This window comes from Rhinolophus ferrumequinum, chromosome 10 (assembly GCF_004115265.2).
Source record: "Rhinolophus ferrumequinum isolate MPI-CBG mRhiFer1 chromosome 10, mRhiFer1_v1.p, whole genome shotgun sequence".
Classification (NCBI taxonomy): domain Eukaryota; kingdom Metazoa; phylum Chordata; class Mammalia; order Chiroptera; family Rhinolophidae; genus Rhinolophus; species Rhinolophus ferrumequinum.
This window is the reverse complement of record NC_046293.1, coordinates 11,021,786-11,037,905: the sequence shown is the minus strand read 5'-3', so window position 1 is coordinate 11,037,905 and position 16,120 is coordinate 11,021,786. Positions and strand designations below refer to the sequence as shown.

At 54.8% G+C, this 16,120-nt stretch overlaps 1 protein-coding gene across 3 annotated transcripts in view; it reads left to right on the top strand.

Moving 5' to 3' along the window:
• Positions 1 to 16,120, top strand: part of TOM1 (target of myb1 membrane trafficking protein) — a 34,051-nt gene that overhangs the window by 1,336 nt on the left and 16,595 nt on the right. For all 3 annotated transcript variants that reach the window (XM_033116252.1, XM_033116250.1, XM_033116253.1), the window contains exons 2-6: positions 10,675 to 10,759; positions 13,960 to 14,038; positions 14,969 to 15,118; positions 15,474 to 15,608; positions 15,716 to 15,862. In XM_033116252.1, the coding sequence (XP_032972143.1) occupies positions 10,675 to 10,759; positions 13,960 to 14,038; positions 14,969 to 15,118; positions 15,474 to 15,608; positions 15,716 to 15,862 (596 nt within the window). The remainder of the gene's footprint in view (positions 1 to 10,674; positions 10,760 to 13,959; positions 14,039 to 14,968; positions 15,119 to 15,473; positions 15,609 to 15,715; positions 15,863 to 16,120) is intronic.

Here is a 16,120-nt window from a genome sequence, read left to right as displayed (position 1 = left end):
GTACTGTGAAATCCTCTCTTCATCTTTTTTGATAGTTTAAAGCCTGAAACCCAGGTTGGGAAAATTGGATCTTTTAAATAAGACATTCTTTCCATTCTTAAATGTCTTGGAAGCCAAGCCTAACTTAAGTCTGTCAGCCCAGCTCTGTGTTGTAATTGTCACCGTGGCTGTTTGTGGCTCTTCTGAGGTTTTGTAATCAAATCTCTCCAACAGGGGTGTGGCCGTAGAGGATTTACAAATCACCAGGAAGCTCCTGGACCCAAGAGGGGAAGCTGTCCTCTCAGGACCACCAACACCCACCCCCTGCGGCTCCCCCACACCACACACACACACACACACACACACACACACACCCGGGTCATTGTTTTAGAGCTGAAAAGAAGGTAGCTCTCCTTTCATCTTTCTTTCTTCAGCTACAGATACCACTGCTTTCATCACATGCCAAGTTTGAGACTTAACTACTTAAAACAAAACTCTGCCCTTCTAAGTCAGCCTATAAATACCTGAGGCTTTCTTGAAAAGCTCACCTGAACTCTGGGCCTCAGATGGTCAAAGAAAACAGCTTCTCTTTTTACCCTGAAAGGGTTGCCTGCCTTGGGTAAGAAATACTCTGTCCAAAGAGAATGCTACTAAATCATAATACATTAGAGCACAAACCAAGTTTCACTGCTGGAAGGGTCCTTACCCCGGGGCTCTTCTAACCTAAAGTTCTCCTCTGAATCCCCTGGAGATCTTATTAAAGCACCGCAGGCTGGGCCCCACCCCCAGAGCTTCTGACTCTACAGGTGTGGGGTGGAGGCCTAGAATTGGTATTGTTAACAAGTTCCCAGGGGATTCTAATGCCACTGGATTGGAAACTGCATATTGAAAACCTGTTTCAGTCCATCGTCTTCATTTTACGAAGGAAAATGAGGCCCAGAGAGGGGAAGCTAGAGACTGTGACTCACCCAGGACCCCGGTGAAATGATAGGAAAGATGAGATGAACTCCCCAGAGCCACTGAACTTTAGAGCAGAAGAAGCTCTAAAAGTAGAATTAAATGAAGAATATCTGCCCTCGGTATTCCATATTTTTCTTTTAGATAAAGAGGCGGAAGTACCACCGATTGGCTGTGATTATTGATGACCTAATATTAGCGGCTCGTATTTCTATAAACTACCCGAGTACAATAATCTCAAGCCTGCCAACTCCATCCCTTAGTGAGGGTAGAGCCCTGTAGACTTGATGTCCCTGAACTCAGTGGATTCTGACGCTGTGTTGGGAGGTTGTTGTGTTGTGTTATGAAACATGTGCCCTGGTACCTGCCAGACAGTAAGTGTCCATAATCGTTAGCCATTGTGATTTTTCACTGGTGTGATCATCATTGCTGGGGCACACTCTAAGTTAGTGGCAGAGCCAAGGTGCCAACCAGGGCCCTGATTGCAGTGCAGCCTCTGTGTTGGTCGCGGCATCATTGGGAACGAGCAGTGACTGGCCGGCTGGCAGCCATATTCACAGACAGGTCAGGTTTCAGGCTGTGGGGTGGAACCGGTTCTCACTGGGGAATTAGAGCCTTTGACTGGCCCTACAGCTAGAACTGGTAAATAGGTTTTGTGAATAGGTTTTGTTCCCTCACTGAGTCAAAGAAATAAGAGTCAAGTCCCGGATTTCCGCCCTTTTGGATTTAGAAAATAAAAACCGTTAGTGTCTTCTACTTAGCCTAGGGCCATCACGCCATGAGAAGCAAGGGGATTCAGGACAAGTTAACTCTTCACCTCCCTACCCAGGAGGTCTCCATCTAGGCCAGTGCTCTCCAGACTTCTGTCCTTCACACACCACCTTTATGCTTTGTATCTGCCCCTGTGCCACCCTTAGTTTTATTTTCACAGTATTTTCCTTTTGTTGTCTCTTTAAAGTTTGACCTCATCCTGTGTAATTATATCCATGAAATCATTACTTTGACGAGCTAGCGCATGTTTCAGTTTTTCTTCCTATTCCGTGTTAAATTAAATACGTAACTCCAAACACATCTTTAAGTTTGCCCAGGAGCCCACCTTACGTGATCCTGAGTAGCACATTTTGGTCATTCAGATGTAAACAGTCTGAATAGGCTCAGAGCTTGGATCCTGCATCAGAAAATCTGTGTTCAGATGCCAGCTCCACCCCTCCCCAGCTATGTCCCCCAGACAAGTGACAAACCTCCAGGGGACTTATGGCTTGATAGACGTGGGAAACTTGGCAATTGATAGAGCACTGAGAAGCGCCATGGAGAGCCAAACTGCTGTGCAAGACCCCAGGACAGGAACTAGGCTTTGATCCCAGTGGGGAAGGTAAAACAGGGAAGGAAGGAATCCCGGGAGAAGGAGCAGGGAGAGGAGCCAGCCAGACCACAGGAAGCTGAGACAGGGAGAGTTTAAAGACATACAAGTTGTCCCCTGTTGGATTGGAACTTGTTTGCATTGGTTAATATAAACCTCTGGGGTGGTTAACTTGATGTGTCAACTTGGCTGGGTCATGGGACCCAGATATTTGGTCAAACATTATTCTAGATATTTCTCGAAGGTATTTTTTAGATGAGATTAACATCGAGTAAATCAGATTATTCGATATAGTGTAGCTGGGCCTCGGCCCATCAGCGGAAGGCCTTAACAGAAGAAAGCCTGGCCTCCCAGATGAGGGAATTCTGCCAGCAGACGACCTTTGGACCCGAGCCGCATCTCTTCCCGGGGTCTGCAGCCTGCCGGCCTCCTTGTAGATTTTTGGACGTGCCAAACCTCCATGATCCCACGAGCCAATCCCTTAAACTAATCTCCCTCGATAGAGAAAGGGGGAGAGAGAGAGTTCTCGGTGACACCTTTCACACTCACGAGTTGGAGCAGGAAGAAAGAAGGACCTTGTACACCTTGGCCAGCCACTGGAAGCCTCTGCTTTCACAGCCTTGCTCACTCTTACCTGGGTAGGTTTCTAAAATCCTCCTCCATCTACTGAAATAGTCTTCGGTCAGCTACTATAGTTAGTTACATCAACTTTAGAATTACGGGTTGTCTTCTGTAAAGTATTTTAGAGTTCCTCTTGTGGTCTGTGGTTAGCAAATGGCAGGGGAGAGGCAGCCAGGGTTTTGAAGAAGGACTGCTCAGCAACTTAGGAAACTGGTGGAACTTTCCAAGCTAGGTCTGGAAAGAGTTGTTCATTTGAAAAGTAGGCTTCGAGACAGTTTGCTGGCTGGGGAAGAAAAAAAAAAGTGGATTCTGCATGTATGTGACTTTAAAATCTGTTTTACGAGAGTGCTTAAAATTCTCGAACAATTTTTGCTTGGTCCTTTTACGGTCGGTAATGTTTGTTTGGGTGCTTGCCTTGTGCTAGGTAGGATGCAGAGCGCTTACAGTGCCTTCTCTCATTCCCTCCTCACACAGCGCTGCAAGGTGGGCGCTTTAGTTGTCCCCATTCTGCAGAGGAGGAAGTGAGGCACAGAGAACTCATCCTGGTCGCACCCCTGGGAGGACCTGAGCTGGGACCTGTCTGTCCTAACTTTTCTGCCTCGTTGCTTCCCCTTAGAATTGAAAGGGACCTGCTGGGTTTCCTTTTGATGAAAATGCCTGCGTTCATGTGGAATGAATCTGCTCTGTATGTCGTCTTCCCCCCTGCCCCTTAGCACGTTGGTCTCATCCTGGTGCTCGTCCTCATATAGCAGGAAGCTACCACTGCCCCTGTTATGGGGAGAGCCAAATCTCCCCCAGGAGCAGGACAATTCCACTTATATCTCTGTGGCCAGATCGGGGCCACAGGGCCACTTGGAGACAGAGAAGCTAAATCCTGTGGGCCAGGGGAAAGTGTCTTTCACCATGACAAACTGAGTCAGCTCCATGCGGTGGGGCTAACAAACATCTAGTGTCGTCCCAGGTGCATTAATACCAATGCCAGACCCAGTGAGGGCAGGTGAGTGCGTTCCCATACTGCATGTCCAGATGGATAGCCCAGCCGCCCTGCGTCCCGATGGGATCCATCAGAACGGTGAAGGCTCTAGAGATCATGTCCTGAGCGGAGTGGTCCCAGGAACTGAGGACGTTAGATTGGAAGACAGATTAAAGAGGGACGTGATGCATTCTCAAAATAGTCAAAGGACTGCCAATTGGAAGAAAGGTTAGGAGTTCTACACATCAGCTACTCAGGGATCAGTGGGGCCCAAAGGGTGAGAGTCTGTCATTTACAGTGTTATAAAGGTTTATTGTCCTGGTGAATGTGATGTCATCCTTCCTTCAGTCATGTGGCAAACAGGTCTAGTGGAGAGAATTTGGCGACTCATGGACATAATTGCCACCCTTGTGTTCACAGCCAAATGGGAGACACAGACAGAAACAAAGAAATGAATACTATAGAGTTCTGTTAACATCTCCACGAAACAGACCTCACAGCCGTCTGTGCATAATGCTGCTGGCCCAGTGAATGAAGCGGCAGGCCCTTTGGGGGGCCAGGGCAGACTCCACAGGGAGGCCTGACCTTGAGCTGGGCTTAGGAGCCTGAGTTTAGGTACAGAGGGAGGAGCACATCCCTGGAAGGAGGACGGCCTGCTCACAAGCACAGACACCTGAAGGACTAGAACTGGGGGTGCCAGCAGAGGCCTGGGCTGGTGGGAAGGGGCCTGGGGAGAATGGCTAGGCTGGGTCTCCACCCAGAGTCCTGCCGACCAAACGTCCGTGAAGTCCAGGGTAGCTCGGTTCCATAGCGCAGCAATCCCTGGGGAAGCCAAGGCAGCAGCACGGAGAACACGATGAGGAATATCAGTCGGGTACCATGGCTGCAGGTGACGGGAGACCCAACCACCACGGGCCGGGCCCGCCACCAGGTGCTTTCTTACCTAACAAGAAGTCTGAAGGTCGGTGGTTTCAGGGTTGGTGTGACAGCTCAGGCTCTTTTGTTCTCTGTCCTTAGCATGTCGGTACTTTGTCCTGAGCTTGTCACCTCCTCGGCTCCAGGCCAGGGCACGCTGTTCCCATCCTAGCCTCCCAAAAGAGAGCAAGGAAGGAGAAGGGGAAGAAAAGGCTTCCCCTCCCTGGGCTGTGCCCCTGCGTCCCAGAAGGGATGCCTCCCGCCACTGCTGCCCAGCAGACACCCCCTTTCTCCCCAGGATCAGAACTGGGTCACTTGCCTACGTCTGGACTAGGCGCTACAAAAGCAATGGGATTGCTGCTTTGGGAGGGTGAGAAGGAAGGGATGGCTATTGGATAGACCAGGCAGGCGTCTGCCATCCTGGGCCTTGCTGTGGTTCAGTGCCTGATTCCATCTTTCCACCATAAGGTTGGTCTGTCCTGAACCACTGGCATATTTCCTTCTGCCTCAGCAGCCAGTCCTTTTTCCTCTGGGTGCCTCACTCCCTCCTGGAACCTTCAGCCTCCCGCTGGTCGCTTTTCTCCCCAGTCCCTGAGACTGACCCTCAAGCCCCTCTTCTCTTCTTCCCTTCCTCCTCGGTGATTCATCATCAGTTCATTCATTCGGCAAATGCCACTCCTCTTCCAGACTGTCCCTCCTCCACCTTCCCCAACCTGGTGACTCAGGCTCTGTGCTCAGCTCAGGTGGCACCTCCTTGCTGGACCTTCCCGGTTCCTTCTGCAGGTGTTCACCCCTTCTCACAGCTGCTACAGCACCCTGGACTGACATCCGTCTGTTCACTTAGTCCATTTTGCACTCAGAATGTTTGTCCAGCTGTTACCCTGACCACTTTGGGACCACCTCAAGGGCAGGGATTCTGTTTTTCTTCATCTTTGCTTCTCTACCACCTGGCACAGGGCTGGGCAAACAGCAGCTCCCACTACTGTGGGAGGGCAGAGAGGTGGGTGGAAGGGGACTAGGCCGGCCAGAAGAAGGCATTTAGAAGGGAGGGTGGATGGGATAAGGGGGCACCAAGGGATGGAGGCGGATGGTGGGTGGGGAGGTGAACAGAGCTGTGGGTATTGCTTCCAGCAAATTCCAACCATCATATCGTTTTATGCATAAATATTTCACTGTCTCTAAAAGGAATGGAATGGGGTTATTATTTAACAACGAACAAACCATAACCACAATACCATTACAGACTTTAAAAAATTGTACAGATGTGTTTTTTTAAAACCTGACAACAGTCAAGACTAGAAGGAAATCTTCACAAAGGTTTACTGTGGCTCCTTTGAGTGATATGAGTAGGTGACTTTTACGATGTACAGATGGCATTCAATAAACGTGGTCCAGAAAGGAAATGGCTGTGCCCTTGCTGTGGTGCCAGTCGTGGGAGGAGCTCTCAGAAGAAGGCCTGCGGGAGTCACCGAGAGCTGATGCAACCTGTCACTGTTTTCTTTATCATGCTCACATAGCTCCTATGTGTCCCTCTCCCCTGGGTCAGTGAACCCTGCCCTAGACTTGGTCATAGTCTCGGCTGGGACTAGGTGTGCTGTTAGCATTGCCTTTAAGACAGTCCCTTACTATTTACAAACCGTATTTCATTGAATCTAAGATACTGTGGAGTGTAAAAAGAAACAGCTGCCAACGGAGCTCTGACAGGTCATCATGTGTGAGAAACCCCGTATCAGAGGGTTTCATGAGTGGAAAGGGGAGCTTAGTCGTGACACACCGTGAATGCTCTCCGGGGGGGTGGGGTGTGGAGGGGACTCAGTGCTGAACTGGAGCAGCGAGGCCGTCTGGAGGCGGCCAGCCCTTCGCACACAGTGAACAAACCTCTGCTGTGCAGCCCAGCAGGCGGCGGGCCCAGTGGGAGAGGCGCCTCCAGGAGCTCCGAGTCCAACCGAGGCAGGTGGAGACGTCCTCCAAGGGGGCAGAGCAGAGTGAAGGCTCACGGCTTAGGGCCACACAGGCCCTGCTTCTTCCGCCTCCAGTCCTGGGCTTTGGGCATCAGCTGCTCCCACATATTGTGGGTCGGGGCTGTGGGGAGGTGACACAGGAGGTACACCGAGCATCCTGCACAGCCTGACATTCCGTGAATGCTGGTACTTTTGTCACTGTTACTCAGGATGTTCCTGGCACAGTGCAGGATGACAGGTGACACAGTCCGCCCAGTGGGCGGCGGTGCTGAGGGCCTGGCTCTGGGGTAGGGCCTCAAACAATGAGCGGAGAATGGCCAGCACATCCAAAGGTCACAGCCCTTGAGCCGTCTCAGCGCCTGGTCCTTCCTGTCACGGCAGTTCTCCTTTTGCAGTGTCAGCTTTCCTCTGGATTGTAAACCTCCTGAGGGCAGGACCTGGTCAGTTTTGCTCACCGATGTCTCCTGGGCCCTGGACAAGTGTTGAGTGTGTTTAAGAGGCACACACAGTGGTTAAGAGTCTGGATTGGGGAACCAGGCCTCTTTGGGTTCAAACCTCTGCTCTGCAACTTACGAGTTGCGTGACCAGGGGCAAGTCACGGACATCTCTGCGCCCCTCAGTTTATTCATCCTCCGTCTAAGAGCAGTGGGGAGGGCTAACGGACTTGGTGAAGTGCCGAGTCCCAGGCCTCACAGCCGTCATTGTCACCTGTGAGCCGATGCCTGACTGAAAGGAGGAGAGGCATTCCAGGCTGAGGCGTGACAGAACAAGTGGCCACGGTCAGTCCCGAATGTCCCTCGGCCCTGAGGAGTTCCGGTTTTTGCCCTCAGGCAATGAGGGGAAGGGGGCCCGGGACAAATTTTAGACGGAAAAGTACTGGTTGGATTTATGTTTGAGGAGTGTGGAGGTGATGGTCCAGGCCTGGAGGAGGTGACGGGGCCGAAAGCAGAGCTGTCACAGTGTCGATGGATTTGGGGGGCAACTCTGAGCAGCTGGAATCTACAGGACTTGGAGACTGAATGTGCAGGGTGGGGAGAAGGTTCTCGGCTGCTCCCCTCCTGGCCGACTTGGGGAGTAGGCGGTCAGTGAGCCCCACGTCCATGACGCTGACCGCGGTTTCAGTGAGGACCGCAGAAGTGGCCTCTTCCAAAGCAGTGGAAGGAGCAGGGTTTCCCCTGTGGCTGGGAGGGCCTGCTGCCCCCCAGATACTCGGGGTCCCCCGGGGGCGAATAGGCTGGGACCACGGGCCTGGAACAGCCGTGTTTTTGGTAGCTGCTCTTTCCTGCACTTGGGCCAAGTCACAATTTTGGCACTTAGCAGATACTGGTCACTGCTCTTGCTGACGTGGTACATACCTTATCTGGCTGAAAAGTCTTAATGTCCGTGAAGCCGTCAGTCTTATCTGGGTTTGACAAATGAGAAACGGACACTCAGAGGGCTTGGATCCTTGTCCTTGGTCTCTGAGTAAAGAGGTGAGGCCAGACTGCTCTCACCTCTGTGCCTGTGTCCGACCTGACTGTGCTTTTGCCACCGTACTGAGCAGGGTCTCTGGAGCTCTCGGTGGGTGGTGTCTGCACCAGGCCCAACGTGGAGGGACAGGCTCCTGAGCACACAGACAGGCAGGCGCCCAGTGATCCAGACCCACAGGCCGGCCAGCCCGAAACAGCAGTGTGGCTGGTGGAGGTTTGCAGGGCCTGGCTTCCTCAGGAGCTGGGACAAGAGCAGAACTGCTCCTGGGGGCTTTGAACGTTACCGCCAACAGCTCAGAGGCGAGGAAGTCAGCTGTCATTCTCTTGGAACTGGTAACCACTGTCAGAGTTTTCACTCCCCCTTCTCAAAATAGCAAACTGAGCTACTTTTGTGGTTAAACAGGAAAGCAAAACAAATATCCCCAGATTCCTGTGGGTTTAAATTTCTGCCCGTAATAGAACACACCTCCCCCGTAGAAATCTTTATTAAGGAAGTCATACCTCTCTCCCAATCCTGCGGTCTACTGCCAGACCTGAAGGGAGTTGGCAAGTCGTGGATGGGTAGCTTGGGCCCGTCCGGGTCGGCACACCTTTCTTCTGCTAAAATTGTCACCTGGGTCTTGTCTCTCTTTTGCCTCCTCCTCTCCCCTTTCCTATTTAGGCTGACTGAAGCCCCCTTCCCCCCCACCCCTGCCCCGGAAAACACTCCATGCTCTGAATGGCTCTGCCCACTGCTGGCACTCAGGCCTAAGGAAGTGCCAGCTGTACTCAGGTTGACAGCAGACGGTTCCAGGTCCTTCGGCACCCACCTTGGTTCTTTGGGATGGCTTTCTTGACTTCTGAATATCCCAGCTGCTCCTTTCCAGCCTACCTGATCACAATCCCTTCTAAAACCTCATGTTCTCTCCCTCAGGAGAAGAGAGGTGTGCATTGTTTTCAGGGGTCACTGGGGAGTCATAAGGGGATCTAACTGAGGAACCACTGTGAGGCCTGCTGGTGGAGCCAGGGGTCCAGGAGGAGGGGCAAAGGGCCTGAGTGTTCCAGAGGACCCTTCTGGGAAAGCAGAGCTCCCTGACCCCTGAGGAGAGATGGGGCCAGTGGCATCAATGGCCGCTCCGCCCTTACCACAGTGTGACACGTCAGTTTCCTCATTAGTTGGCAATAATGTACACGTTGTAGGGCTGTGAGGATAAATCACATTCTTTATGGAAACAGCTAACGGTATTTGGTGCTGCGCAGAATATAACTCGGGAAGTTAAAGCGTTACTATCATGGAAGGGTCTAGAGGCTTGGCTGAGGGTGAGGGGACCTTTGAAGATTTGGGGTACAGATGGAGACCGTCCCCTTCAAGCTTCAGGAAGTTCACTCTGGGCTGCAGGGAGAATGGATGAGGAGGAGCGAGGCAAGAGGAGCTGGGGCGTCCGTCCGAGAGGGAGAGGGTGCTGGCCAGCGGGGCAGCACAGAGAGCAGGACGACGGGGTAGGATGGAGAGTCAGGCCAGTTAGAGGTAGTCCAGGAGTCAGGGGTGACAATCCTTCTGGCCCGAGTGACGGGGGGTCACTGAGAAGTGGCTTCTGAAGAAGGGGAAGGTTCTGCATGGCTGATTAGCCACTACTCCCCAAACTCTCCAGAATAGGGTCCAACCCCTCTGCTCAGAGGGGCCGTTGTCCAGCTCTCTTTGTTTCTTCCCATTTGGTTCAGTAAGTGTGTGAGTCCCCAAGGCTGGGGAGTGTGACACAAAGAAGCCACACTCAGAACCTACTTGTAAAGTGAATGAGTCTGTCTTTCCGCCCTTTTAAAGGGACCCTTTTCTCATCCCCTCCCCCAGCCATAACCTGGGGAATAGAGCAACCCACCCTGCTGCTGGGTCTCTACCTGATGCCTCAGCTGCAGGCATGTGTCCTGGGCCACACTGGCATCCATCTGGCCACAGGACCCAAGGTAGGACCCAGGGTGGAATGACGTCAGGCTAATTTCAAAACCAAGGTCACCGAAGCCACAGTTACCAGAAGCTGACCGTGCTGGCCCTGCCCGGTCACATGGCGATGGACCCCTCTGCCCGGACAGGCCCAGGTTCAGAGCCTCGGCCTCTTGGGCGCCATATGGTGGGGACCGCGTCCATGGGGTCTGTTTTTGCATCGCCAGTGCCTGGTGCAGGCCTGACACATCCGTTTGGTACTCTGAGCCACAGCTTCCGCAGTCGTCAAAAGACAGTGGTTCTCCCAAGTCCCATGTGGCTGCTAATAAGAATTAAGTGACACGATGGGACAATGTAGAGAACACAGTGCCAGGCTTATCTCGGGGGCCCAGAAAGCATCCATCGTCCTCTCTCTCCTTCTCTTCCCACCCGACCCCCTCCCCACGCATCCCCACCCCACCATGTGAGTTTGTCATCGGGGACACCACACACCTTTGTGACTTGTGGTTTCTTCTCCTCAGAGAAAGCTACAGATGGCTCCCTGCACAGCGAGGATTGGGCCCTCAACATGGAGATCTGTGACATCATCAACGAGACGGAGGAAGGGTAAGCGGCGCAAGGCGGGGACGGCCATCTGCAGCGCGGCGTTGACCGCTGTGCCCTGCCTCCTGCCAGGGGCCCCCGACCCCGGTCCCACTACTTCTGTACAAAAACCAGGCCCTGCTTGTGGTCTTCAGGGTCAGGAGGGTCTGCAGAGGTTGTCTGAGCCCCACCCCACGCAGCAATGTGGCATTTTAGACATTTTGGAACCGAGATCCTGCCTTACCCTCTCACTAGATGCATGAGAAGCCCAGTGATGCCAGGTGTGCAGCTGGCCCGCGGCCCTGGGTGCTGCCAGCCCACACAGCCTTGCAGCAGCAGTCCCACCAGCCGAGCTTCCTAGAACATCAGCGAGGCAGCCTCTTCCTAGGACAAGGCCAGCCTGCGACCTTTAGGATGAGGAAGTGGCCCTAAGCACCCTCCTGCGTCCCGTAGGCTGGAATGTGTGTTAGGCACTCCCAGCTTTCTCAGTGAGCAAGAACAGACTTTCATTTCCTTAAGATTTGAAATCAGCAGGGAGGGTTGGGGGTCACGGGGCGGGCAGGGAAAGTGAAGCAGAACTGAGAGGCTAATCACTTGGCCTTTGCCGAGAGCTTCAGGTGCACGGTGCACGGTGTCCTGCTCATGCCGAGGAGTCCTGCCAAGGCACTTACGTGACGTGGGGGCGGCGTCACCGCCCTGGCTCCTGATCTCTGGCTAGCCCTCACTGACCAGCTAGCTGAGTGACCTTGAGCAAGTCACTACCTCTCTAAGTCTTTCTCCTCAAAGGCCAAGCTCCTTTCCGGCCTTCCAGCCATGTGCCCAGGGCCCTGCAGTGAGCAGACTGGGGATGCTGCTCCACTGGACATCTCAGGAAAAATCCAGGAGGGGTGGGGAGGGTTGTGGTGACCACAGCCAGCGGGACATGCAGCCCGATGACGCCTCTGTTCTGGAAAGTCAGGATCGGCGGTTGGAGCGGGATCTCATTGCCCTCTCCTTTTTCACAGAGATGATCCCGTTGACCTGCGAGGGGTCCTCTCAGCCAGGCAGTGCTTTGCATGTGGAGGGGCAGGCGGGAAGCAGGTAGCAGGCAGGGGGCACCTGGCCCAGAGCCCCAGGGAGGCTGTGGGTTTCGGCGTCACACAGCCAAGGCCAAGCTGGGGACACAGTGGCTGCTAGCGCCTCCCAGTGTCCCTCAATCAGACCTCTAGACCCATGTGCTTGCCCAGGCGCTAGGAGGGACGCTATACCTATGTCTGGACTCATAAGCATGAGGGTGAGAGTGATGGGCAGATGGGAGGGCCACCCAGAGAAAAGGCAGGAGGCAGGAAACGTCGTGGAACCTGTGACAAGGCCTGGGTCTTCATGAACGTTGAGGCTGAAAGTCACTGCTGGGTCCTTGGAGAGGCTAGGCCCGATCGTCTCCCTTGCAGACTTCGGCAGAACTGGGACTCAGACTCACTGAGGTGCGCGCTGTTGCTTTGAGCACCTCCTGTGCTTCAGGCACTTCACAAGGCTCTAGGGAACCAGCAGTGAGCAGAGCAGACGTGACCCGGGCCTCTCTAAGCTTGTTGTCGAAACTTGAGTCCGTTGTCCACTGCCCCTTGGGTTGTGGCCTTCCTGGCATCCATGTTGTGCCCCTTCCTGGCAGAGTACGAGGCTCACAGGAGGCCCACAGCAGTGGCACACAAGCCAGAATTCCTGGTTTCCTATGCTGTGGCCTTTCTCTGGGCCACTCTCTAAGAGGTGGACACAAGTCCCTTTGAAGCTGAAGTGGCCCCAACTGAGCAGCCCGGCCAGGAGTGGAAACAGCTTCCCCCAGAACAAGCCCCGAGGGTGAGGAGCTGTCCCAGGGTCCTGGGTTGAAAATAGCTCCCACACTTCTAGGACTGGGTCCCTCCCCCTGCGTGTCCTCTCCATCGCAGCCCCGACGTGGGGTCTGTCCCCAGCACGGCTTTGCTGCCACCTCCTCTTGTGTTGGGGGACCCATGTCAGGGTTCCCGAGTCTCCTGACTTGGTGGTCAGCACTGACAGGCAGACAGACGCCTGGTCAGATAGCAGGACAGGCCTCAGCAGCCACCTGCTGGCCTAGGATGTTGGCCCTGGCAGAGCAAGGTGTCCAATAGGATGCCACCCCTGCCCTCCAGAAGGCGCCAGTTAGTGCCCTGTGGCAGCACATGCAGGGAGATGGAGGACTAGGAAAGCGTCGTGGGCGAGGACATGGAAGTTGGGGGGGCCACAAAGGCCTTAAAGCAGAAGCAGTCGGTCGAGGCAACATGGATTTCACCTGTACAGGGCTGGGCGCAGGGGCAGGCGTGAGGCGTGGGAATGGCAGTGGAGTAACGACGGGACAGGGAGAGCAGGCTGTCACCAAGGCCTTCGGACTCCCTGTGCACTTAGGTGCGTCCACCCTCCCTGCCACGTTTCAGGCCCTCGCTCCACCGCCCCCACACTCAGCGTGGGCATGTCTCAGTTCCTCCTCACCCAGGGCCCTGCCCCGGGCTCTTCCCTCCACCTTAACCACTTCCCCTACTCTGCCAGCTGGTGCCATCTCCACCTTCATGCGCAGCTGTCATGCCACCTCCTCAGAGAAGATTTCCCTGGCCCGCGGCCCCCTTCCCCTGCCCGCTCACTCTTACCGTAGGACCCGCTTATTTCCCTCCTTTATGCCCATCTCGCTGGAGCACGTGATCTTTGAAAGCAGGGCTGTGTGGTCTTATTCTCCAGTGTGTCCCCAGCAGCCCGCGTGGTGCCAGCACATGGGGGGACTTAAAAGACTTGAGTGGAAGAACGGATGGGGAGAGGAACCTGGCCAGGATGGGGCAGTAGGGCTCTGTGCCCACCTGTTACTGGTTCATATTAAACTTCAGTCTGTATAAGAAGCCCGGGAGGCCTGGTAAGCACGCAGATCCCCTGAGAGTTTGGTTCAGAGGGCCAAGTCAGGGCGTGGGGTTCTGCATTTGTAACAAACACTCACATAAGGTATTTGGTGCACACACATTGGGAATCCCTGCCAAGTATTCATGATCTACTAGGAGGACTTTGGTGGGGCAGGTGGTGTGATGTGATTAGAACCTGATACACAGAAAACAGGGCACCCAGGGAGGACGGTTCATAGGAGCCATTCCCTTTTCCCAGAGCCCCCTGATCTTAGACAAGCAGCACCCCCATGTCAGAGAAGGGGGCCCCATGCCTCAGCCAATCCTTCCTTTTGTCCTTCTGCCCAGTCCCAAAGATGCCTTTCGAGCAATAAAGAAGAGAATCGTGGGGAATAAGAACTTCCACGAGGTGATGCTGGCTCTCACGGTGAGTGTCCTGTCTGTCCATCTGTCCATGGACGGTCTCCATGGACAGGCACCGTGGGGCTTCTCTTGCAAGGGCTGGGAAGGAAAGGTCCGTGGGCAAAGCGCCGTCCTGTCTATACTGCTGGCAGACACGGAGTGGCAAGAAGGGCCATTTGGAAAGATGTTCTCTCCAACCTGCTGGCATGGGGAGCTGGCACACTGAGGCCCCCATCCCTCCAGAACCAGTCGTGGAGAACTCGGGCCAGAGGGGCTGCCGGGTAATGTAGACACTCAGTGAACCCAAGCTTCTCAGGGGCCAGAGCGCCTGGCAGGCCAAGTTGGGTTCTGATTGGCACTTGACGCCCTGAAAAATGAACACAAAACAAATGCCAGTTTTTGGCATGAGGCTGAGGACAGTCTTTGCCCACAAGGGGACAGGCCAGGTGTGAGTGGGCATCCTGGCTGTCAGGGTGGGTTTGCTGGGGAGTGGGGACGAGAGCATTCTGTGCCAGCGTCCCCCACAGCACATTATATCCAGGAAAATGCGGCTGCACTGAAAAGCGAGTTCTGCCGGGAACGGGAATAAGGAGTGGAGAGGGGAGGAGAGCGCCTTTTCCTTCAGCTGCAGGGTCATTTGATTGAAAGTTCTCTTTGGTTTCTACCCAGAGAGCCACCTCCCCTCCAGACTGTATTCAGCTCAGAAACAGCATCAGGACAGGGTTCTATGGGCACTGAGGCCATCAGCGAGGGACCTCTCGCCAGCACACCGCCCTCTGCCCCCTCCAACCCCCTCCCCAGTAACAGGGCCCCACGCCCCAGCGTCGTCCCTGCTTGTCCATGTTCCAGGGTCTCATCTCAGGCGCCCTCTGGGACATAAGTGGAGAGTGAGCGTGGGGGGCCTGGGCGCTCCCCCTCCTCTCACTGGTGCTCACGGGCGCCTCACGGCCTCCAGGTCTTGGAAACCTGCGTCAAAAACTGCGGGCACCGCTTCCACGTGCTGGTGGCCAGCCAGGACTTCGTGGAGGGCGTGCTGGTGAGGACCATCCTGCCCAAAAACAACCCGCCCACCATCGTGCATGACAAGGTGCTCAACCTCATCCAGGTGAGCGGACAGGCAGGGCGGGCAGGGGAGCTCAGTGCCAGCTTCCTTCCCTGGCAGAGAGCTCTGGGCCTGGCCAGGGAGAAAAATGCCCGTACCACTGCTGCTCTTTCTCTGTTGGCTTCGATCTGCTGCTCGTTTGGGGCCACCTCGGCTGTCTGCTGACTGGACGCTCTGAGTGGGGGCCTTGCAATGGGGTGGGCTGTCTGCGTGAGTGTGGGCTGTCACGCTGTCTGCGTGATGTAGTCAAAGGACCCGAAAGTCGGGGACGGATCTCTGCTCTCGGGGGGCGGGACGGGCGTTTCCAAGAGCATCCATGAGCTGTGGTTACTGGCCGTGTCCCCTTGTTCCCTCTCAGTCCTGGGCTGACGCGTTCCGAAGCTCGCCCGACTTGACGGGTGTGGTCGCCGTCTACGAGGACCTGCGCAGGAAGGGCCTGGACTTCCCGATGACCGACCTCGATATGCTGTCTCCCATCCACACACCCCAGAGGGTGAGGAGACGCACCGGGACAGTGGGTGGGGGAGGCAGGAGTGGTCACCAGAGGGGTTTCTGCAGCTATTTCCCGTCACCCCTGACTTCCAGTTGTTTGCCCTCTAGACTGTTTTCAGCTCGGAGGCACCATCAGGACAGAATTCGGTGGGCACTGATGCCAGCCACCAAGCGGACTCGAGCGTGCACACGGCCCCTCTGCCCACCCCCGCCGCTCTCTCCAGCGACACACCCATAGCACCAACCCCCGAGCAGGTAAACAAGCATGGGTCAGAGCCACGAGGGGCAGGACGGTGGGTCTGGCCCCTCCCTCACGGGGCCCCTCCCTCACGGAGGGGCTCCTGTCATTCGTGGGGACTCCATTCAGTCCTCACAGCAGCCCCACAGGTGTGTGTTGTTCTTCCTGTTTGGGAGATGAGGCTGAAAGGGAGAAATTCACTTGTCCAGAACCACACAGCTCATCAGAGACAGAGCTGGGATTCAAGCTCAAATCAGTCTTGCTCCAAGCGGGCG